General features: G+C 45.0%; 1 protein-coding gene across 1 annotated transcript in view; it reads left to right on the top strand.

Annotated features, from left to right (window-relative positions):
* The first annotated feature begins 6,692 nt into the window (after positions 1–6,692).
* The window catches only part of LOC148532596 (Fc receptor-like protein 3), a 40,234-nt gene continuing 21,704 nt past the window's right edge, over positions 6,693–25,222 (top strand). Inside the window, exons 1-4 of the mRNA XM_088467522.1 lie at positions 6,693–6,768; positions 7,561–7,667; positions 21,388–21,408; positions 24,269–24,518. Of these exons, the coding sequence (XP_088323648.1) occupies positions 6,693–6,768; positions 7,561–7,667; positions 21,388–21,408; positions 24,269–24,518 (454 nt within the window). The remainder of the gene's footprint in view (positions 6,769–7,560; positions 7,668–21,387; positions 21,409–24,268; positions 24,519–25,222) is intronic.

Raw genomic sequence — 25,222 nt, 5'->3', positions numbered from 1 at the left:
GATAGGGTCGAAAGGAGTTGGGGCCGAAGGCCGACATGCAGATTTGGCTGCAGCCAGCGTGTCCACAATTTTGTCCAAAGCGGGCCCGAACAGGACCTGACCATTATAAGGTAAGCATTCAAAACCCTTTTTGGATTCAGCATCCGCCCTCCAAGAACGTAACCACAAGGAGCGGCGAGCAGACACGGCCGCTGCGGAAATCCTAGAAGTCATAAGACTAAGGTCCAAGGCTGCTTCGTTACGTACGTAGCAGAGTCCCGGAGTTTACCCACTAACACAACCTGTTCACTGGTAACCTTCGAAGCAAATGATGCTTCCAATGCGTCTGCCCATCTTTCCATAGCCTGGGCCACCCAACAGTCTGCATTAGCTGGCCTGGATGCTCCCCCAGCAAGGGAATAGATAGATTTAAGGCACACTTCCACCTTACGGTCTGTAGCCTCCATCACAGTAGACATTGACGGCATAGGTAGAGTCGCGCTCTTTACTAAGCACATCACATGAGAATCCACCTGAGGGGGAGATTCCCATTTAGTGAAATAATCCTCCGCATGTGTCAGACGTTTTTGAGGCTGAAACCTCTTACATGGAGATTTCCACGCCTCCTCCAAGTGATCCACTAGCTGACCAGATAGGGGAAAAACTGCTGCAGCACCTCTAACATCCTTAAAATAAGCAGTTGTAGGTGTTGCAGGTAGGTTGTCGTCAGTAATCACCATGGCCGTACGGACTGCCCATATGAGACCTGGAATTTATATTTTGGACTTAACCTCCGCCTCTAATTGAGGAGTGTCAAACAAATCCAGAATCTCTCCATCATCAGACGACCCATCATCGTCATCAAACTGTGTAGATGGAAATGATAGTAGCGGTCTTTTAGCAGGTCTTGGATCCTGCTCTATAATATTCTGCGCCGTAGTGGACAACGAATGCGTCCAAATAGGTTCCACTGGAGGAAGAACCTGCTGAGGGGGACACTGCACCACCACCATCTGTCTCGGAACCCCTAATATGGGGGAAGGACAACCACCTGCTGTGCAAACCCTAATTGGGGAAACGCAGGGGGGGCTGTAAACCTATTCACAAGGATATTCAAGGCTTGTGCAAAGGAAGTCCATGGGGGTTCCTGTGAGGTGCTGGGTACAGCAGAGGTACCAGGAAGGGTCAAACATGTAGTACTTATACCATCCTGAAGGACCGCCCCCTCCCCATCTGCCTTACACCTAGAGCAGGAGAAATTAAAATGGCTGACCGGACACACAGCGCTAGCATAATAGCCACATACAATGCAGAAATTGCCTGCACTAATTACAACTACACAGACCAGCAGCCCGGTAGTGATAGCGCTACATATGCTGACCTGAAATTATGGAGGAGAGGTATGTAAGGGGGACCCAGGCTCCGCACCCTGACACCAGCGTCTACCTCATACAAGATGGCTGCCGGAGGAATCAAAGGAGGCGGGCCAGAGGGAGGATCGCTGCCTCAGCCCGCCAGGTCTCTGTGGAAGGCACTGAGAGCAGCAGGGGGAGGGGCCTCCTGTATTGAACAGGGAAGGCACCTTCCCCTGGCAGGCCACTAGCCCCTGGGATGCTGGAGCACTTCCATAATGCTCCAGCCCCGTATCCCTGGTGGTCTAGTGTGAGTGCAGGCTCAGTGCCTGGCTCCACTACACTGCTGTCCCCAGGGAGACCCCATCCAAGGGACACTGGACTGTGTGACAGCGCTCGCCTACCGCAGACGCCCGCTGCTTACCTGGCTGTCCCCTGTAGATCCGGCCACAGTCCCAGACCCCCAGGGGTTCCGCTAGCTGGAACCCCCAAGAGCCCGCCGAGTTCCCCGGGTTCGGCGCTGGCGGGGTTGTCGGAGCGGCAGCGCGGACTTCCTCTGGACTGTCCGTGCTGCCGCTCTAATACTGTAAGCTCTTCAGGGGCTGTGAAACACAGGCCCCCCTGTGCGGTGACCCAGCTCCGGCTGGGCACCTACTGAAACTGAGGTGCCTTGGCCTGGGGGTGGAGTATGGGAGGGGGCCTGGTGCATCCTGGGATGACAGCTTTAACTGTGTGGTGCCCATGGACAAGCCCATGCTTATACCCCAAGGTATCCCTGTGGATCCCTAATGACCCTGGAGTAGAAATCAACAATACTAAATGCAAATCTACATGGGGACTAGAACCAGAACGCTTTTTCTCTGTGTATCAACTAGCCTAGTGCAAAATAGACAATACTAAATGGAAACTAGAACCAGTGTCTCCACTAATATCACCATTAATGCAGCAAGGTATTAGCACACTGAGCTATCATGCTCTTACATACAGCTCAGCACTTTTTAATGTCATTAATCAGTCATGTGCACAATTCAAGGCACTGAGAGGAAGCCAGGCTGTGGACTTTGTCCATGATTAACCCAATGAGGCACCTGGCTACATGGGTTTACTCTGTCAGTGGGAGCCTGACTGGTTCATGCAAGCAGGGAGACTCATCATCCAGCAAGGTGCAACATCCAAGGTGCTAAAATAAAGCCCACCAGGAGATTTGAACCAGGTAAACCAACCAACAAACCATGACCCCCAAAATAGCTAGTTGCTCTTAACCCACTAATCTGAGATAATCAGTTTGAATGGTACCAGGTACTCTACAGTGATGGAGGTTGGTGTTCAAATCCACAGGGGAATTGTTTTGCTGTATATTTGCCATTGCACTGTGTTAATGGCATTGAGAAAAATGTTCTAATCACTATAAACCCTGCAATATCTCAGTCTGCATGTTGGCAGGTGCTCTATGGTGGTAGAGTCTGGGGGCTGTATATTGGCTGCACTGTGTTAATTGATGACATTGAGAAAATTTGACTCATCACTATAAACACTGCGATAGCTCAGTCTGCATGTTGGCATGTTCACTATGGTGATGGAGTCTGGGGTTCAAATCTTGCAGACATCTTATTTTGCTGTTTATTGGCTTTTCACTGGCTTAATTAATGAGATTGAGAAAAATCTTCTCATTGCTCTAATGCTGAGATAGCTCAGTCTGCACATTGGCAGGTGTTCCATCATAATGGAGTCTGGGGTTTAAATCCCATGTGAGATTGTTTTGCTGTATATTGGCTTTGCACTGGGTTAATTAATGACATTGAGAAAAATCTTCTTAATGTTGCTTAACCTGAGATGGCTCAGTCTGCACATTGACAGGTACTCTATGGTGATGGAGTCTATGATTCAAATACCATTATGAGCTTGTTTTGCTGTATATTGGCTTTGCACTGGGTTAATTAATGACATTGAGAAAAATCATCCTGTTGCTAGAAAACCTGAGGTGGCTCTGTCAGCATGTTGGAAGGTTCTCTGGTGATGGAGTCTGAGGTTCAAATCCTGCAAAGAGCTTATTTTGCTGTATATTGGCCATTGCGCTGTGTTAATTAATGACATTGGAAAAAATCTATTTGTTGCTTTAAGTTCTGAGGTAGCTCAGTGTAAACCCTGCAATATCTCAGTCTGCATGTTGGCAGGAGCTCTATGGTGGTAGAGTCTGGGGCTCAAAACCCACAGTAAACTTGTTTTGCTGTATATTGGCTTTGCACTGGGTTAATTGATGACATTGAGAAAATTCAACTCATCACTATAAACCCTGCGATAGCTCAGTCTGCATGTTACAACGTTCACTATGGTGATGGAGTCTGTGGTTCAAATCCTGCTGTCATCTTATTTTGTATACTGGCTTTGCACTGGGTTAAATAAGAATATTTGACTCATCACTATAAACCCTGCGATAACTCAGTCTGCATGTTGGCATGTTCACTATGGTGATGGAGTCTGGGTTTCAAATTCTACAGTCATCTTATTTGGCTGTATATTGGTTTTGAACTGGGTTAATTAATGACCTTGAGAAAAATCTTCTCATTGCTCTAATGCTGAGATAGCTCAGTCTGCATGTTGGCAGGTGTTCCATCATGATGGAGTCTGGGGTTCAAATCCCATGTGAGCTTGATTTGCTATATATTGGCTTTGCACTGGGTTTATTAATGACATTGAGAAAAATCTTCTTAATGTTACTTAACCTGAGATGGCTCAGTCTGCACATTGATAGGTATTCTATGGCACAGGTTCTCAAACTCGATCCTCAGGACCCCAAACAGTGCATGTTTTCCAGGTCTCCACACAGAATCACAAGTGAAATATTAGCTCCACCTGTGGATCTTTTAAAATGTGTCAGTAAGTAATGAATACACCTGTGCACCTGCTGGGTGACCTACAAAAAGTTAACTGTGTGGGGTCCTAAGGACCGAGTTTGAGAACCACTGCTATATGGTGATGGAGTCTATGATTCAAATACCATTATGAGCTTGTTTTGCTGTATATTGGCTTTGCAATGGGTTAATTAATGACATTGAGAAGAATCTTCTTGTTGTCAAAAAACCTGAGGTGGCTCAGTCTGCATGTTGGCAGGTGCTCTGGTGATGGAGTCTGGGGTTCAAATCCCACAATGAGCTTATTTTGCTGTATATTGGCCATAGCACTGTGTTAATTAATGACATTGAGAAAAATCTATTTGTTGCTATAAATCCTAAGATAGCTCAGTCTGCATGTTGGCAGGTCCTCTAAGGTGGTGGAGTTTGGGGTTCTAATCCAATGACCTGGTTTTGCTGTATATTGGCCATTGCACTGGGTTAATGAATGACATTGAGAAAAATCTCAGTGCTGCTATAAGTCCTGAGATGTCTCAGTCTGCATGTTGGCAGGTTCCCCGTGGTGATGGAGTCTGGGGTTCAAATCCAACAATGGCTTTGTTTTGCTTTATAGTGGCCATTGCACTGTGTTAATTAATGACATTGAGAAAAATCTCTTTGTTGCTATAAGTACTGAGATGTCTCAGTCTGCATGTTGGCAGGTTCTCCGTGGTGATGGAGTCTGGGGTTTGAATCCAACAATGGCTTTGTTTTGCTTTATATTGGCCTTTGTACCTGGTTAATTGATGACACCGAGAAAAGTCTTCTCATTTCTATCTGAGATGGCTCAGTCTGTATGTTGGCTGGTCTTCTGTGATGATGGGGTCTGGGGTTCTAATACCATGGTGCTCTTCTGTGGTTAAGAAAATATGATGCATGAATGAGTTTGTGTTGCTTTTATTACTTTTAAAGGTACTCAAAAACAATACTAACACCAAGCCCTGGGCCTCTTCTAGCTGCCTACCCTACTGGCAATGGTGGGGGTGTCCTGTCTCAGATCTCCTGGTGGAGGATTCTCCACGTGCCCACTGAGGCACATAGCTACATGGATTCGAAAACACATCAGAGGGGGGAGCCTGCTACCCGTCAGTAGACAATCATCCAGCAGGTTACAACATCCAGCTGTTGTGAAACCACTAGTCCCACCATGGGACTCATAGTTACACAACAGCTGGAGAGTCACAGGTTGGCCAAAGGGGATTTGAACCGGGGATTCCGCCATCATTGCTAGTAAGAGCACCTATTAGACCACTAAGCCACTTGGGTTACTGTAAGCCAGGAGTCTTTTTCTCAGTGTCATCAAATAGCCTAGTGTACAATCGACAATACTAAATGAGATTCCCCAGTGTAGGAAATAGGAGGTGCCCATAATTAAGCCCATAAGTTTTGTATACATCCTTATTTTTTCGTCCCTTATTTAGGGAAATGTATATTTATTTAGTATTTGTAATAAAACTTATTCACCGTGGATTGTTCCTTATTATGAAGAGAGATATTATGATGTATGTATGTATATAAATGTTTTTAAATCTCAGGGTAACCAATAGATCTGGTTTACATCTCACTGGTGTGAATTATTCATTATATTATATACATATTATTGCATATTCCAAGGACTTCAAATACCCCACTTGAATTGTGGGTAGACTTTAAGGGTATTTAGTTAAATTGTTAGATTCTTTGCAATTGTGTTTATTAGCAAAGAAAAATAAATATATCTCTATTGATTCAATGTCACACACATTGATATTATATAGTGAGTACTTGGGCATTTATTAATTAGCCACCAAGGATTTGTTGGGTTTTCAGATGCGTCCTTGAATAGTTTTACAGACATGCTGGTCTATGTATAAATAATCGCAAAACTGCCGCAATTATTAACGGTCCAACTCACCTGGGATATTTAAATTTTTAATAAAAATACCTCGGCTACATACTACCGGGGAACTTGCAGGGACAGCGGTTGCAGCAACGGCTTTCACAGCGTCAGCTTCCGGGGCTGGCCGGCGACTGTGGGGGAGAGATTGAAAGATCTCTCTCCTTCCCCTGGAGACCCCATAGCCAAACTGTAGTTTACACCATCTGGAGAGGGTGTAAACTACCTGTGCTAAACTCCGAAAAGCTTTGCTTTTTGGAGTTAAATAGATAGGAGTCAGATCTTAGTCCCCATTGATAATAACGGGACTGCACTTTGCACATAGGAGTGATACATAAAATTATGCAGAAACTTCAGTTTCTGCATAACTTTATGTAAAAATCAGCTTGATACATAGGTCCCGTGGTCTTTATCTAGGCTTACCATACTGTCCCTTGGTTCTGTGGCTGGATGACTTCAAGCCTGCATGTTACCTGGTTTTCATCTGCCCCAGAACCCGTGTAATTCATGTGTCCCAGTTTAAAGGGGTAATATGGTAAGCCTATCTTTATCTGATAATCTTAGTAACAATATATTGCTTAAGGTTAATAAATAATGAATTTCCACTATTACTGCATGTTGCAAATTAGCCAGCAAGTGGATCTCAACGAGACACGTTCTGAGAATGTTGGTAATTAATGAGAGGCGTTGTAATTCTTCTAGTTCTTCTAGTTATACCACTTTCAGACAGAAAATGGCAAAAAACCCGGCTTTTACCGGGCATTTGCGTGCCAGGTTTTTTTGCCATTTTCTGTCCTTTCACACTGAAAATTAAATTACGGGTAATTCACTTTTACCCGGTAATTTGCTAAACAACCCAGGATTTTACCCTGTGTGAAAGGGTCATCCCAGGACTTAACTCCCACGTCTCCGACCCTGCAAAAATACAAGGTCGGAGACCCGGGAATTATGTGTGCTAATTATCTGCTGCAGGACCTTAATAAACAGCTTGGTGGTGCTTAAAATATATATTTTCCTTGACAAATCTCTTTCCTTTTTATTAAATTATACACGCTTTAGGTAATACAAATACATACAAAAGTGGCTTAGTGCGGTTAAAAGATTTTTCTCAATTTTATTAAATAACCCACTGCAATGGCCAATATACAGCAAAACAAGCTCACAGGGGATTTGAACCACAGACTCATCCATTGTGACAGTCTATTAGTGCAGTGTGTCATCTCACACCTAGGGGTCAATTTACTAAAGTGAGAGTTTTAAGAAGTGAGTTTTAGAAGTGATGTTGCCCATAGCAACCAATCAGATTCTAGCTATTATCTTCTATAAAGTACTAGTTAAATGTTACATAGAATCTGATTGGTTGCTATGGGCAGTTTTTATATGGTGTTGTGAACTGTTTTTTTTTTTTTACAATGTTAGTACAGCATATTATCATACTTTATATCCTTCTGTTTTTCTCTAGGTGTTGGTGATGTTACTTTCTATAAGAAAACAAATCTCTATGAGATGAGCTGCTATTTGTGGTGCAGGGTTATAATGGTCTATCCCACTAAGAGGACTCAGGAGGAGGTGACATTTAATTATTTAAATTCAAGTGTCATAAATGTTACTGATAAAATAAAGAGTCATTAGGAAATCATTTTTATTAGTTGTCTATTTAATGCTAAAACAAATTGTCTTTGTGCAGAATATCAGCTGACGGAACACAAATGAGGAAGTGAAACGCGTGTTTAACGCTTACACTCTGTAGAGAGCATATCTTATACAGGCACCATGCCAGGGCTGCTGCTCCTGGTCTTATTCTGTAAGTATTGAGAATTTTATTTATTACTATTTTATGTTTAGCCCTTTTTCTTCAGCCAGGTTTAATCTGTAACCTATATGATTGTCAGGTCCAGGCTTGTGGACATGTGAATTATTATGCTATACACAGAACTTAAGAATGTATGCTGGCCTATGCAATTGATTATCGCAATGGAGCATGGAGAATAAATGTAATAATGAAATATGCCCATACAACTGTACGGAATATCATCTTGCACCCAGCTGCAGAGAACCTTGTGGTTAGTGGGTACAGGAATGATAGCAAGTGCTGCACTACTTTACTTCTATGTACTCAACACCATCAATTCCTGGATGTTATGATACTATTTGCTTAATTTTTATGTTGCTTCTGTTTATGCTCATGAATATGACACAGATCTGCTCTGCCATGAATTGGATACACCTGTGAAGATGTAATAAATTATATAAATATAAATAACTGCTTGAATGATGTAAAATCCTTGCTGAGAATAACAGAATTAACTCAGAGACATTGAGTGCAGGACAGGTGCAGGCGAGCTGGGCACCAGCTGATGCAATAAAGTTATGTAGTGATGGATAAACTCTGCAAAATTCTATTATTGATGGTGACCCCAGGCAGCATGCTGATAACCAGGGCACACCACAGTCAGTACGGGTGTGCAACATGTGCTGATCCACAGAGCAGAGGGCCATGGGGGCGGCACCGTCACTGCCCTATGGCCCTTGCTATTGGCTAGCAGGGGGCCTGGAATGACGCCCTGAAGACAGTACCGCTGCTGCAGTCCCCACCGGGGCATCCATGCAATGCTGCACTTCCTGCTGCTTGCGGCCCCACCCCCTCTGCGTGATGTCATGTGCTCAGGGCGCCCGCCCAGATAGTTACGGTGCTGCTAATAATACTTTCCAAATCAAGTATCACATTTTAAGTCTTGATGCAGTAGAATTTTAGTTTATATACCTGTATATAATGAGATATGGTAAGAACTTACCCTTGTTATCTCTATTTCTACGAAGTCCATAGGGTTCCACAGGATACCTTGGGGTATAGGCGATGGCGGCAGACATCCAGGCACCACAGAGTTAAATTTTCAGCCTCCCAGGATGCACTGGGGTCCCTCTCCTATAGCCCGCCCCCGAGCCTCAGGCCACTCAGTTTCGTAACAAGCCATAGGCCGGAGCAGGAGCAAAAAAAGAGAGAGAAGACAGTCTGGAACATACAAGAATCACATTCTCACCAGAAGGAGACGGAGAAACCGGTGACCAGATCAAAGCCCATCTGCAGTACAGGTGCGACAGGGCGGGAGTCCTGTGGAACTCTATGGACTTCGTAGAAATAGAGATAACAAGGGTAAGTTCTTACCATATCTCATATTTTCTACTGCAGGGTCCATAGGGTATCCACAGGATACCTTGGGGATGTCCCAAAGCAGTATCCTTTAAGGGTGGGGACGCTCCTGTGCTGTAAGGAGAATCCGCCGCCGAAAGGAAGCATCTTGAGAGGCAAAGGTATCAAAAACATAATACCTTACAAAAATAGATGACCACGTGGCTGCCAATCACTGCTGAACCGCTGAAGCGCCACGTCGAGCTGCCCACGAAGGACCCACAGACCTAGTGGAAGAGCTTTAATAGAGGATGGAACAGGAAGACCTGTGAAGCCATCCTGCCAAAGTTAGCGCAGTGGCAGGCCAACCCTTTTTATGGAAACCAGAAAGGACAAAACCGAGAGTCTGATTTCCTAAACGGACTGGTACGGTCAACTTAAATTCTTAGAGCCCGTACCACATCCAAAGAGGCCTCACCAGCAGAAAGGACTGGGGAAGTAAAGGCAGGTACTATAATTTCCTCATTGATGTGGAAACTATACACCCCCGTAGGTAAAAAACCAGGGCAAGTGCAAAGCACTGCCCAGTTCCTAGGAAAGATGAGAAAAAGGGAGGTCTACATGACCTAGCCCCCCATTCTGAGATCCTACCGGCCAAATCAATGGCCAGAAGGAATACATTCCGAGCCGTAAGCCATTTGAAATCCACTGAGCCCAGTGGATCAAATGTCGGTCCTCAGAGAGCCCGAAAGACCACAGCCAAATCCCAAGGAGCCACAGGTGGAACAAAGGGATGCTGGATATAATGTACACCCTGCACAAAGGTGCGGACATCAGGAAGAGTAGCAATCCTACGATGAAACCAACAGGGCAGAAACCTGCACCTTCAGGTAAGTAAGGCGAAGACCATTATCTCAGCCCACCTGTAGGAAAGCCAACACTCTGGATATCCGGAATACTCGAGGAGCATAGCCTGTAGGGCGACACAACTGAAAGAAAGTATGCCATACCTGATGGTAAATTCTTGCAGATAAAATCTTCCGAGCTCTTAGCATGGACATAGGCCCTGTGAACTATAGAGCTGGAAAAAACTCCTAGACCTTAAGAGGGCAGTCTCCACCGCCACATCGTGAAGGACAGACAACCCAGGTCTGGTTATCAGCCAGGAACCTGAGACAACAGGTCCGGTCGTAGAGATAACAGCTTCGGAGTGTTAACTGAAACACTCCAAACATCTGAGTAATAGTGCCGTCTGGCCCACGCACAAGCTATCAGCAGGAGCGCACCTCCTTCTTGCTATTACTGGAGGAAGAAGGGTTAACGGAGGGACAAGGTACACAATTTGGAAGGTCCACTGGACCAACATACGTCTACCATAGGAGTCTCATCTATGAAAAGCTCCACTTGTTCACCAGAAGATTGAACACCTCCTGATGAAGAGGACATTTCCCTGAATGCAAGTCCTGACGGCTGGGAAAGCCTGCTTTCCATCTGAGGATTCCTGAATGAACACTGCCAATGACGGCAGGGATATAGCCTTCCACCCAAGCCAGAATTCGAGACACCACTGTTAGTGTCGCCCGACTTCGGGAACCTCCTAGGTGGTTTACATAAGCCATCATGATGGCGTTGTCAGACTGTACTTGCACGGTATTTCCGTGGAGGACCTGTCCTGTATGCTGGAGAACCTTGAATACTGCTCAGAGTTCTCAGATGTTTATGGGAAGCGCAAAAACTACTGGTGTCCACCTGCCCTGGAACAAGTGTGAACCCGTCACTGCTTCCCAGCCACGGATACTGGCGTCCGTCATCAGAAGGACTCCGTCCGCAATCCCAAAGGGGGTGCCCCTTGTTTAGGTGAGCTTTCCGCAGCCACCAGGCCAGAGAGAGACAAACCTCCGGGGAAAGCACCATTGACTTTATCCTATGGGGTAACCCATCCCATCCGGAGAGGATCAAGTTTTCTAGAGGTTCAGAGTGACACTGTGTACTCTCCACAATGTCGAACAGCGACACCCTGGAACCCAGGATCCACATTGCAGAGTGAATAGACACTCGGCGACTCAGCAGGCAACTGCGTACCTTTGCCTGTAAAGCAGAGATCTTTTCCTCAATCACAAAGCTCCTCAGATGTTGGGATATGGAGCATCCTCTGTGAAGAATCAGAGAGGACCATTTCCAGTGTATCAGTCAGCCCTAACGTAGCAACACAGATATTGTCTGTTGCAGATGGCACTGAAGTATCTCTGGAGACTCTGGTAACACCAGGAGGTCGCCCGGATTGGGTAACAAGCGGACCCCCTGCATCCGCAGGTGGGCTGCCATAACTGCCATGACCCTGGTAAAACTGGAAATGCTTATCGACCACAGCAAACCTGAGGAAAAACACTGGTGTTCTAAGAAAATAGGGACATTCAGGTAGTCACCCTGAATATATCCAACGACACCACAAAATTCCCAGGCTCCATTGAATGATGGAATGCAGGGTCCCCCTCCTGAACCGAGGAACCCTTAAGAATTTGTTGAAGGATTCGAGGTTGAGGATGTCCAGGTAAGACCCATTGGGAGGGACCCCTGCATGTGATGAGACCACCACTCGCTGCGATAACCCCTATGGGGAAACGCAGGAGGGCGTTGCCCACAAGGGCTGTAAGCAACTTAGCCAGCCGAGGGCGGTCCCCTTTTTGTGCAGGCACAGTGACAAAAATGGGGCGTGATATATAATACAACATGCCCTCCATAAACCCCCAGCGTCTACATATCCCTCCGCTAACTGCACATGATATTAGTACATTATAGCTGGAAGAGGATATCCTCGTTCACTTTCAGACATGAGGAGTGTGAACGGAGCGTATGTGACCTCCCACACAGATAAACCACGTTTACTGTGAGGTAATAAACATCCTGCAACACCGCACCGCAAGGGCTGTAGCAGAAGAACAGGGATAGGAAAAAGGCTGACAGTCAGAAATGAAAGTACACGCAAACAGCACTAGCATTTAAGTCACATACAATGCACAGATAATATTTTGCATTACAAGCACTGCGATCAACTACACAGACCAGAGCCTGGTAGGAAACAGTGCTGCATACACTGACCTTAATTGAAGGGGAGGTATGCGGGGGACCTGGACCGCAATGGCACCTGTAACAGCTTCCAGCAGCGCTTGTCATTCCCAGCACATGTAGTGAGAAAATGGCCACCGAGGAGCAGAGAGGAGGCGGGCCCGGGGGAGGAGCGCTGACACAGCCCGCTCAGACCGCTGTGGAATGGCACCGTGCAGCGGGGGAGACGCTGGCTGTAAGACAGGGAAGGCGTTCTCCCCTGGCCTGCTATTAACCCCTGGGACGCCACGCTGTACCGCACATGCTGCGGTCCGCTGTCCCTGGTGGTCTAGTGGAAGGCGCAGGATCAGTACCTGGCCCCATGCACAGCCGGTCCCCAGGGAGCCCCCTGCCTGGGGACCAAAAAGGACTGTGTTACCGGCGGGTGCCCACCGCGGGACCCCGCCGCTTACCTTCTCCCCCGTGCATCCGGCCACAGTCCTGGTAGCCGGGGTCACCTCTAGCTGTGACCCCAGCTACCAACCAGCATCCCCGGATCGGTACCGGCGTTCTGGTACAGGCGGGGTGTAGGAGTGACAGCATGGACGTCAATGCTGACTGTCCTATGCTGGAGCACTCTAGTTGTGCAGCCACAGCTGCGAAGAAATCTTCAGGGGCCTTGAAAAGACCCCCTCTGTACGGTGCGACTGGTCCGGCCAGGCACCTACGAAAACTGAGTGGCCTGAGGCTCAGGGGCGGGGTATAGGAGAGGGACCCAAGTGCATCCTGGGAGGCTGAAAATTTAACTCTGTGGTGCCTGGATGTCTGCCGCCATCGCCTATACCCCAAGGTATCCTGTGGATACCCTATGGACCCTGCAGTAGAAAAAAACATTCTACTGTCTTTATTCCTAACACATGAATGGGGAATTTGATTTTGATTAAAATCACCAATGAAAGAAATGACAACAATGAAGGAAGAATACTCTATATCAGAGGTGACCAACCAGTCAAAAAATATATGTAGTCAAGCAAAAGAGCTGATAGCATGCCCGCACCTGCGGTGCGCGGCAAGAATGGGGCGTGGCCTAGCTCTCACATGGCCATGCCCCATTTTTGTGCGCACGCCTTTGGTATGACATTTGCAGGAGCATGACCTTGTGTCACACCCCCGTTTTTAGTCACGCTGGGGGCGAGCCCAGGACATTGAAAACACACATTTTACATAATCTTCCCAATATACATTTTTCACTGTTGAAGTGAAAGAAAAAGCCAGAGCAACATAGAAAACATTGACATAGCCACGTTCACATAATACACAGACACAAGCCAGATCCACATAAAATACATATTGAAATCCAGAATCACATAAAATACATTGAGAATGCCAGTGCCCATTATGCTGTGCCCCCTGTAGTTGTGCCCCATATGCAGTGCCCTCCTGTAGTTGTACCTATTAAGAATGCCCCCAGTAGCTGTGCCCATTAAGCAATGCCCCTGTAGCTGTGCCCATTAAGCAATGCCCCCATTAGTTGTGGCCCTTATGCAATGCCCCCTGTAGCTGTGCCCAGTAAGCAATTGCCCCAGTAGTTGTAGCCCTTAAGCAATGCCCCTGTAGCTGTGCCCATTAAGCAATGCCTCCAGCAGTTGTGCCCCTTCTGCATTGTCCCTTGTAGCTGTGCCCATTAAGCAATGCCCCCTCTAGCTGTGCCCCTCCTGCAATATCCCTGTAGTTGTGCCCCCAGCACTAGCTCTCCCTTCCCGCCCACACCCCTATGAAAAAACTTACCTTCATGCTGGCACTGCATTTTGAAGAATACAGTTTTAGGCAAAGTGTTGTTAGGCATAAATGTGTGCAGGGTGGGTTGTACAGAGCCTGCCTGTGCCCGGGTAATGGCAAGGAGGCATAACCTAATGTAAGGAGGCATGGCTATGCCCCCTGCCAAAAAAAATGTAAATAAATAAAACTATTATCTGTAGTGTCGCTCCACAGGGGGGGCGCCATATTTCCCCACAGCCAGGGGCAGATCGCTCTCCCCCATCTTAAGGCAGAGGAGACTGCTGCTTCTCTCAGCGACAGCAGCAGTCTCCCTGTGCAGCCCAGCATATAGCAGTGTGTGCTGGGCGCTGCTGCTGCTGACAGAAGAGGGAAGGGGGGAGGGGGGGAGCAGGTACTTCTATAGATACACATTCAGGGGTGCCAAGAGGGGGGGATGCGTGGATACTGATTACACCGCATTCCAGAGATCTTTTCCAGTCAAACTGTTAAGGCTCAGGTTAGACAACAGGGTATTAGTCCCTCTACGGCCTTGAGGGCCAGTATCCTTTGGCTTGAAGCGGCCATGTAGCAGCCTTGAGGGCTGAAGATGACTGGTTGGCTGTGGCCTGTAGGCCAGTAGGATGAGGTGTGGCCTTAGGGCAGATGGGAGCCTTGAGGACTGGAGGTGACTGGTCGGCTGTGGCCTGTGGGCCAGTAGGATGAGATGCGGCATTTGGGCCAGAAGTAGCCTTGCGGGCTGGAGGTGACTGGTAACTGTGGCCTGTGGGACAGTAGGATGAGGTGCAGCCTTTGGGCCGGTAACAGCCCGGGCTAGTTGTGGCCTAAGGGACAGTAGGATGAAATACGGCTTTTGGGCCGGAAGCATCCTCTGGGCTGAGTAGCAGCCTTGAGGGCTGGGGAACCTTGGCCTGATACTGCCTTTGGGGCTGGAATATCAGTCACTGAATGGAGTAGTAGCCTTTGGGCTGTGAAGCAGCCTCCAGGCAGTGTAGCAGCCTTGGGGGCTGAAGTGCTTGGCAAGGAGACGCTGGGGTGCGCTAGTGCCGCCGGGATGACAGCAGCGGTTGTACACAAGGTTGCGTACACTGGGCGCTGAAGTGCGCTTAGTGCCGCCAGGATGACAGCAGCGGTTGTACACAAGGTTGCGTACACTGGGCGCTGAAGTGCGCTTAGTGCCGCCGGGATGACACCAGCGGTTGTACACAAGATTGCGTACTCTGAAAGCGGAGGTGCGCTTAGTGCCGCCGAGATGACACCAGCGGTTGTACACAAGATTGCTTACCCAGGACGCTGTGCGCAGCCTACGCCACCTGGATGGCACAAACGGCAGAAGACAGGAATGCAGACCGTGCCGACAAGATGACACAAGCGGCTGGTAGTACAAATGCGGACTGTGCCGCCTAGATGACACAGACGGCAGGAACAATGAGGCTGACTAGAAACAGGCAACTTAACTGGAAACAGGAGACCACACTGGAACCGGAAACACGTGGAACGCTGTCACCAGTATCGGAGCAGCGTTCCCAGGGGAAGGTCATGGACGCAGGAGCCAATGCGGGCTGACTCCAGAATGACAGACAGGAGGAGCTTCAGCGAATGCTGGCTCGGCGTTCACTCCGCATCGAACCAGCAGTGCGGCGGCTTGTGACTAGAATCTACGGACAAGATCACATGGGACCAGGCCTTGTCCGTATCCCGTCAACAGTTACAAAAAATCAAGTGTATACAGCAGGGCATCGCAACAAATACTGAAGTGCTGGCAACAGTATCCTATAAATTATAATATGAATAATGTGACAAAGACATATAGCATGAATAATCAACAAAGGGTATCTCATGCATTGTGTACATAACAAACCAGAAGAAGATGCCTGACTGACAGCCTTTCTTTGCCACTGAGTGTGGTGTATGGTATGCTGGTAAGTTTATGTTTTTCTGCAGGAAACTTGTCCTTTATTAAAGGTGATGTTTTTTTTCAGCAATGTAAAAAAATGTTTTGATTTTAAATGCCCTGACTTAAAATCTTTATGCCCTTGAGCACCGGCTTTAGTTGATAACGTTGAAGGAATAGTATCGACATGACTTGTGGCAGCAGCTGCAGTGCTAGTACTTGGTTGTTGCTCTTGCTGTACTATCGATTGATCATCATGATCCATATCGACTCACAGCGCTGATATTAACACAGTGGCACTTGACCTACTGACCGCTAGTGTTCTTAAACACAGTAAAATGGGCTAAAGTTTTTTTAACACAAAAGTTTTATTTTTGGAATAAAACAGACAACCAAGCCAACCAAGTGTGACGCACTGCACAGATAATATTAAGGCGGTGGCTTTTGACCTACTGACTGTTAGTATTCTTAAACACAGTTTTTATATATATATATATATTTTTTTTTTTACACACTGCTGTGAATCATCACTTATTGTAATGGTGGGTACCAGTGTGTACCAATAAAGGGTTAATGTTGCACTGCCTGCAGTGAAAAGAAAAAAACTGAACCCGCTCATCTCTAGTCATTATACACAAAACCCACCGTTGACATCAATCTTCTTATTGCAAATAGCCACCATCCTCCTTCGTTAAAGTGAGGATTGTCGTATTCACAAATGCTGAGTGCCCACAAAATTACCAGCAATATTTAAGAACGGGGCAATATATTAACCAATATGATCTGAAATCACTATTACTAAGAAGCTATGGCCAATTGTAGCCTCAGATCCCAAAATTCCCGCTTTATTGGGTCTTCTACTATTATTAAAGGGGAAGAAACTTGAGACACCATCTTGTGAAAACAGCTAGTGGTGTGAGACAGATTTTTTGGCATCAAACCGCTCGGGTTGCAATAGGTGTCTTAATTGTACTATGATTGCAGGAGACAAATGTTACCATCCAATGTCTGGTAAAGAAGTTTGACATCAGGCAAAGGCCTGATTCATTATGGATCGCAACTGCGAATGTAATAGCAATTACGCGCGCAGTTCAACTGCGATAGTATGCTAATCCATTGCGATCGCAATGCCGCTGCTGCACTACACCCACTTCACCTTACACACATCCGTAATGCTTAGCAAGACTGCAAAAACCATTGGTACAATCGAGTACATCGCAGCCTCACGCACACTTGCACAAGCTCTGAACTTACTCAGAAATTGCAAACTTCAGCGCACGCTATGAGGCTGTGTAGGGCATCGCAGTGGATAATATATGCAAGCTCATGCAACAGTGTTCAAACGCACTGGCACGCCTGCGTTTCCCCGACCACTCCCCCATCACCATCCGCAAACGGCACTTCCTGCCAGTCACTCTGCGATGGGTCTGCGTAGTCACTGTGATCACATTCCCGATCGCTGTGGCCGGTTCGCGCACTGCGATGTACACACAGTACGCAACAATTGGCCAATTGCATGCGTATTAGCAGTTGCATTCCTTGCTGATTAAGGCCCAGAGTCACTTTTTCCACCAAGTTTGTTGTGTACTTAATTCAATGCCCTTGTGGGAAAGTATATGTTGGCAAGACTGACCGTGCCTTTAAGGAAAGGATGGTGGCACATCGTTCTAAGATCTGCTTTGGCTCAAGGACATAGTGACTTACCTGTTGCCAGACACTTCCTGGTATACAAACATGGATTGGCAACTCTTCGATACCGCATTATTGATAGTGTGCCCCCTCTCCCAAGAGGAGATCTGTTTAAGCAGCTTCTCCAGTTGGAATGTAAATGGGCCCATCAGATGGATTCTTTATCACAAAAAAGGCTCCATGAGTTGTTGGGTATTTCCTGCTTTTTATAGTGTTCTTTTGTTTTGTGCCTCTTCTTATACAGGTGTAAAGTGAGTAATGACGGGTTGCCCTTCATTGTATGGCATAGATGCTTACAGTATGTTCTTCTTCTATCGGGTCAGATTTTCTCTTTATGAATATTTTTGACACACTTGTGCTGTGTGTGATAAACGATTTAGTGTTACTTCACATAATGTTATGTTGTGTGGTGTTCATACATGTCGGTGATATGGTCGCCATTGATAGTGTTCTTTGACCTTTTGCTCTGGTGCTTCATCAGATAGTATAGTTATGTAAGGTTTTGTAATGTTCCTCTTTAGGTTTTGTAATGTTCTTAAATAACATCACTATTTGTGGTTGCTCCAGTATGGTTCATTATGTTTTTTTATAAGCATTCTAGCTTTGCTCCCATATGGTTTTATCCCACATATACACATATTTCACTGTTTATGCCTTCTAGTATGTTTTATTAAATTGGGAATTGTTGCGACGCTCTGCTGTATACACTTTTGTGTTGTTAACTGTTGACGTGATAAGGACAGTATCAGGTCCCGCGAGATCTCGTCCGTAGAGATCCCTGGAGTGCAGCATCTGTACAAATGGGGTAAGGTATATAAGTGTGTTCGGCATTCTGATGACCATCACGACCGGGCAGCGTTTCCCGCACGGATTGCTTATTTGACTGAGATGTTGCTGATAAAGCACTATATGGTCGTTCTGATGAGCATTACTATTGAGTAGCATTATATATGCGGGCCCTTTGAACTACTTGGAGTGTTGTTGATACAGAAAGTGATTTCCAACGACATCCTTTTGACGGTGAACCATATTGTTTGAGTTCACAGGTCTAATGATATTTACTTTTTTGATATATCACTACAGACACTTGTCTTGAAAAAGGTCTGTCTTTAGACCGAAACGTCGACACAAATGAAGGGGTGTCTGACATAAACGGATATAATTAATTTTTGTCTAAGATGACTCAATAAAGTGATTTGTTTTAAGTGAGTGCCTTCATCCAACGATATTGGTGGATACAATCTCTCTCTCTCTCTATATATATATACAGTCAGATCCATAAATATTGGGACATTGATAGAATTTTCATATTTTGGCCTTTATTCACCACCACAATGGCTTTGAAATTAAATAAACAAGATGTGATTTAACTGCAGACTTTCAGATTTAATTTGAGGGTAATTACATTCAAATCAGGTGAACGGTGTAGGAATTACAACGGTTTGTATATTTGTCCTCCCACTTTTTAAGGGGCCAAAAGTAATGGGACAAACTAAACAATCCTAAATCTAACTTTCACTTTTTAATACTTTGTTGCAAATCCTTTGCAGGTAATTACAGCCTGAAGTCTGGAACGCATAGACATCACCAGACGCTGGGTTTCATCTTTGGTGATGCTCTGCCAGGCCTCTACTGCAAATGTCTTCAGTTCCTGCTTGTTCTTGGGGCATTTTCCCTTCAGTTTTGTCTTCATCAAGTGAAATGCATGCTCAATCGGATTCAGGTCAGGGGACTGACTTGGCCATTGCAAAACATTCCACTTTTTAGCCTTAAAAAACTCTTTGGTTGCTTTTGCAGTATGCTTCGGGTCATTGTCCATCTGCACTGTGAAGCGCTGTCCAATGAGTTCTGATGCATTTGACTGAATATGAGCATATAATATTGCCCGAAACACTTCAGAATTCATTCTGCTGCTTTTGTCAGCAGTCACATCATCAATAAATACAAGGGAACCAGTTCCATTGGCAGCCATACATGCCCACGCCATGACACTACCACCACCATGCTTCACTGATGAGGTGGTATGTTTTGGATCATGAGCAGTTCCTTTCCTTCTCTTCACATCACTCTGGTACAAGTTGATCTTTGTCTCATCTGTCAATAGGATGTTGTTCCAGAACTGTAATGGCTTTTTTAGATGTTGTTTGGCAAACTCTAATCTGGTCTTCCTGTTTTTGTGGCTCACCAACGGTTTGCATCTTGTGGTGAACCCTCTATATTCACTCTTGTAAAGTCTTCTCTTGATTGTTGACTTTGACACATATACATCTACCTCCTGGAGAGTGTTCTTGATTTGGCCAACTGTTGTGAAAGGGTTTTTCTTCACCAGGGAAATAATTCTTTTGTCATCCACCACAGTTGTTTTCTGTGGTCTTCCGGGTCTTTTGGTGTTGCTGAGCTCTCCAGTGCGTTCTTTCTTTTTAAGAATGTTCCAAACAGTTGATTTGGCCACACCTAATGTTTTTGCAATCTCTCTGATGGGTTTGTTTTCATTTTTCAGCCTAATGATGGCTTGCTTCACTGATAGTGACAGCTGTTTGGATCTCATATTGAGAATCGACAGCAACTGATTCCAAATGCAAATGTCACACCTAGAATCAACTCCAGACCTTTTACCTGCTTAATTGATAATGAAATAACGAGGGAATAGCCCACACCTGTCCATGAAATAGCTTTTGAGTTAATAGTCCCATTACTTTTGGCCCCTTAAAAAGTGGGAGGCACATATTGAAACTGTTCCTACACCGTTCACCTGATTTGGATGTAATTACCCTCAAATTAAATCTGAAAGTCTGCAGTTAAAGCACATCTTGTGGTGGTGAATAGAGGCCAAAATCTGAAAATTCTGTCAATGTCCCAATATTTATGGACCTGACTGTATATGTATATATATATATATATATATATATATATATATATATATATGCTTTTATATATATACATATATCCACAGAGAGATATACATTCTAATGGGATAATTAGTATAATTTCCCTGCATTGAGTATAAGGCACAATGATCCCTACGGCTTCCTGAAAAGTACCAGTGTTTTCATCACCAAGTACTGTAGATCTTACTAACTGCTTTGTTGCTCATTTACATTTTAATGTAATTCAATTTTATGACACGCCTCTCAGATGTAGCAGTACACGCCCACTTTAACGCTGAGCTTACTTTTACAATCTCCCTCAAATGCTTTTTCAAAAGTAGGTAAGTATGTAAAGTTGCTGAACTTCACAACAAAGTAAATACTTAGTGCTGCAAACAGCTGATAATATTAAGGGCTCATTCACATAGAGCTTCTATTAATGCACTTTTTTGGCAGTTAATTAATGGTCGACATTCAGAAGGTTGACAGGATCTGAATGTCGTCATGGTCATTTGGTTGGTACCATGCAGACGCACACAGGAGGAGACTGAAACTGGTGAGTGAAAGTCCCAATAATATTGATGACAACTGCGGCTGCAGATGGAAAAACAGGTGGACGGTGCGGCCTTGAAGACAGGCAGATAATCGGCATAGACGGGTGGACACTGGCATTAGCATAATATAGCAAGCAAGGTGCTGCGGCCGGACGGAGCAGTTGCCGCACTGATGTGTCAGACTCACTTACTGGCCCAAATAACCATTACGTGACGATGTAGAGTTCTGTGCGCTTCACCTACACACTAACATTACACAACTTCTGGAAGAACGTATATATATATTTCCAGCACTTTGTTGCTTATATCTGACCATATTTGTCTTGTGTTTCAGCATCGTTTGCGGATCATTCCAGTGAGTACATTGTTCTATACATTTCTTATATTCTTATATTTCTGTATTACAGGTTTCGAAAAAAACCAAACTGTTTTTTCTAAAAAAAAAACAAAAACCTAAAAAACGTTTATTTGGTTTAAATTTTTTTTTTTTTTTACATGAATGTTTTAATGAAAAACGGAATCCTGCTTATTATTTTATTAGTGTGAAACATTGCTGTGTATTAGAGACCTGGATGAATCATGTTTTAGTGCTTTCTAACATTAACAATCCAAAGTTATTAGGATCTTTGATCTCATCATAAGAGAGCCAGACATACCGCGGTGTCCAGTTAGCCCCAATATTTTTTTGGGGAACAAAAAACAGGGATTTTTCACCGATATTCCCTGTTTCTCCCGATCAGACCTATGGTTTTCTTACCATTGCGGCGGTGAAAAAAAATGCATTTTTCGTGGATTATTTTTCGGGACACATCAGGTCCCGAAACCCCCCCCCGCCCAAAAATAATGAATATATTAGGGCCGGCTAGACACTTGCATGATACCAGCCCGATTTGGCCAAAACAGACATATTGTGCAGTGTGTATGCCCGCTTTGCGCGCTCCCGTGGTTGCACGCGATATCGTGTGATCGTCCGTCTGCACAGCCAATCACACGATATCGCATGCGAGGCTGTACATATTATTGAAAGATGGAACAGTGATCATTCCGTTGCTCATTAAATCTTTTAAGTGTGTACCGGCAATCATGCGATGTCCAGGGTGAAGTCAAATCATCGGCACGACTGTCGGTCATTCAGGTGTGTACCCACCCTAAGACCCAATTTGGGTTACTCAGAATATTAGATTAGGAAGAATTCATAACCAGAGAAAATGGCTGAAAAATGTATAAGACAACTTAAGAATTTATGAAAAATGCCATGAACATTACAATGAATAAATTGGTCTATAGAGATGAAATAGAGTAGACATCTGTAAGAGGAACTAGACCAGTGTTGTCAAACTCGTGCCCTTCAGCTTTTGTGGGACTACATATCCCAGCATGTCCTGCCACAGTTTTAGCATGCCTTAATAACTAAACTGTGGCACTGCATACTGGGATGTGTAGTTCCACTGCAGCTTGAGGGCCCAAGCTTGACACCCCTGAACTAGACTATTACATACTGTGATACCCAAATTGATACTGTGCCTATTATATGAATTCCTTTTTGAACACTTTTTTCAAGTACACACCTACAGTGCACCGATCGTCCCTCCTACTTGCTCTTTGAATTTCAGACCAAAGTTTTGATTTATCTAAGTTTTGCTCCAAAAGTCCTAATTTCATAAAGCCAGCACATATAAAGTAATAAATAGAAATATCTGTTTTTAACCCCCTTACACCTCATGCCTCTGTTTTTAACCCCATTACTTTGTATGTCTCAATATTTAACCCCATGAGAACTCAGGGCCTGATTCAGCAAGGATCGCAGTTGCTAATATGCACGCAATTGGACGATTTTTGCGTCCTGTGTATGCATTGCCCTGTGCGTGTGCGCGAACCGGCCACTGAGATCAGGACTGCGATTGCAGTGATTACGCAGACTCATCGCAGAGCGATTGACAGGAAGTGCCATTTGTGGGTGGTGATAGGGGGGGGAGGGATCGAAACACAGAAGTCCCAGTGTGTTTCATCCCCACTCCTACGGCAGCTGTTTGTACACCTAAACCATCATACCAGTTTGTAACCTACCCGACCTATGCCATCTGTTTTCAAAGCATCTCATCTCAGCTGTGTTCATTTAACAATCTCACGCCTCAGCCCTGTGTGTAACCACCTCAGTCCTCAGCTGTTTTTTTTCCATATTTCGCATCGATGATCTGTTTTAACTAGGGGTGAGCGGGTTCAATTTTACTCGGTTCTTATCGCCACTTTACCGCAAATTTGGCTCGATTTTATTCGCTATCCAAAACACATGTTCGGCGATGGCCAATAAAAAGATCCGGGTAAAACCGAACCCGCTCACCCCTAGTTTTAACCTAATCCACCTCATCCATTTGTAATCCCTACACCTCATACCTCCTTTCCTAGACCCTAAATCAGATTTATTTTTCCATTCCACAACTTAAGCTTCATGTTTATTCTTTCATACTTCCAACATTATGTCAGATCTAAACTTGATTCACAGTTGTCTCAACCCAGTACCTCAGGGTGGGCACACACTTGCACGTTATCAGCCCGATTTGGCCAATTTGGGCAAATCGGAACAACAAATCGGTCATATCGTGCAGTGTGTATGCCCGGGGTCGGGTCGCATGCGATATCGGGTGATTGGCCGTGCTGCACAGCCAATCACACGATGATAGGCTGTATATATCAATGAAGGACGGAACAGTGATCGTTCGTTAAATCTTATAAGTGTGCACCGGCAATCTTATTTGGAGCGGGGGGGCAGGGAAATGGCCCCCTCCATCACCACGATTGCCGGTCGTACAAGTATTTAGCTGGCCTTAGATTACACAGTTATTTCTTACTGCCCAACACTGTCCCAATGCACGTAAAATTGGAGACGTGGTCATGCCACAATGGGTGTTTGGTCACACGTGTTTGGACATGCCACATCGCCCTATGGCATGACTGGTGCCTCCCCCAAACTACTACTCTCCCCCTGAAAAACCCTGAAATTTCCTAGGCTCCAATGAAGGGTGTACCCAGCACACACACACTCATCATAATGACCACAACATAACTGCCAGGATTTCCGCTATCAGGGAAAGTTATAGTGGTGGGTAATGCCGGTGAACTCTCTGTGATACATCTGAAATAAATAACGCTGCTTCTCTTTTAGCTCAGATCTCCATACACAGTCATTTACTTATGACATTTTTGTGTTTTAAGAGGCTGCAATGGAACCTTGGGTGACTTTATATCCAAACTGGAATAAGATATTCAGAGGATCACCGGTGACTCTGACATGTAACAGCAAATACACTGGATGGAGTTATAAATGGTACAAAAACAATCAATTAATGCAGAGAACTGAGCAGTCACTGACAACTTCTTCCGCTCAGGAGAAAGATAGCGGCGATTACCAGTGTGAGACCACAGATAACGGTAGAAGCCATCCTGTCAGATTGGATGTTAGTAACGGTGAGCTAAACAGATCCATGTGTTTATATGGGCTATAGGGGAGATAAGTCATTACATTTGTTCATTCACTACTTTCATACTTTTACATATATATGTTACATTTGATTGTTTTTTAAAGAGTATATTGGTTTTAACTGGGTAATGTAATCACTGACATGTAATCAAAAGTGTCAAATGCATTTGGATTGTAATACAGTAAAAATATAAATTACTCCGGCTCTTCACCCAATCAGATAAGATAGAAATGATTCAATCACAGAGTGAGGGAGGAAATATCATTTAAATGTATGAATATGTTAAGCCCCAATTTGGGTCACACAGAATATCAGATTGATTAATTAGCTAGTTATTACTTTACTGCATCGTCCTCCTCTTCCTTCTTGTTTACAGCTGTACTGTATGTAAGTTATCGTAACATAACATAGAGATGGCTGTGTCTGACAATTTCACCATTTTACCCAAACAGCCTGAACTCAGAAAGAGTGGCTAACATTTAGTGATGGCATATAATGGGCACCAGAGCCGTAACTAGACTTTTTGGTATCCTAAGCAAGAAAGAGCATTGGAACCCCCCCCCCCACCGAATAATTTTTCAAATAGGGACATAAGTGCCCGAAACAGGGTGTGGCCTCATGTGCTGCCATCAGACATTGTGGTGAACCAACACAGGAAAAAAACAGTTTCAAAGTATTGCTCGAAACTGA

The sequence above is a fragment of the Taudactylus pleione genome, unplaced genomic scaffold (assembly GCF_031769625.1).
Source record: "Taudactylus pleione unplaced genomic scaffold, aTauple2 ptg000073l, whole genome shotgun sequence".
NCBI lineage: Eukaryota > Metazoa > Chordata > Amphibia > Anura > Myobatrachidae > Taudactylus > Taudactylus pleione.
This window is presented reverse-complemented; position numbering and strand designations above follow the sequence as displayed.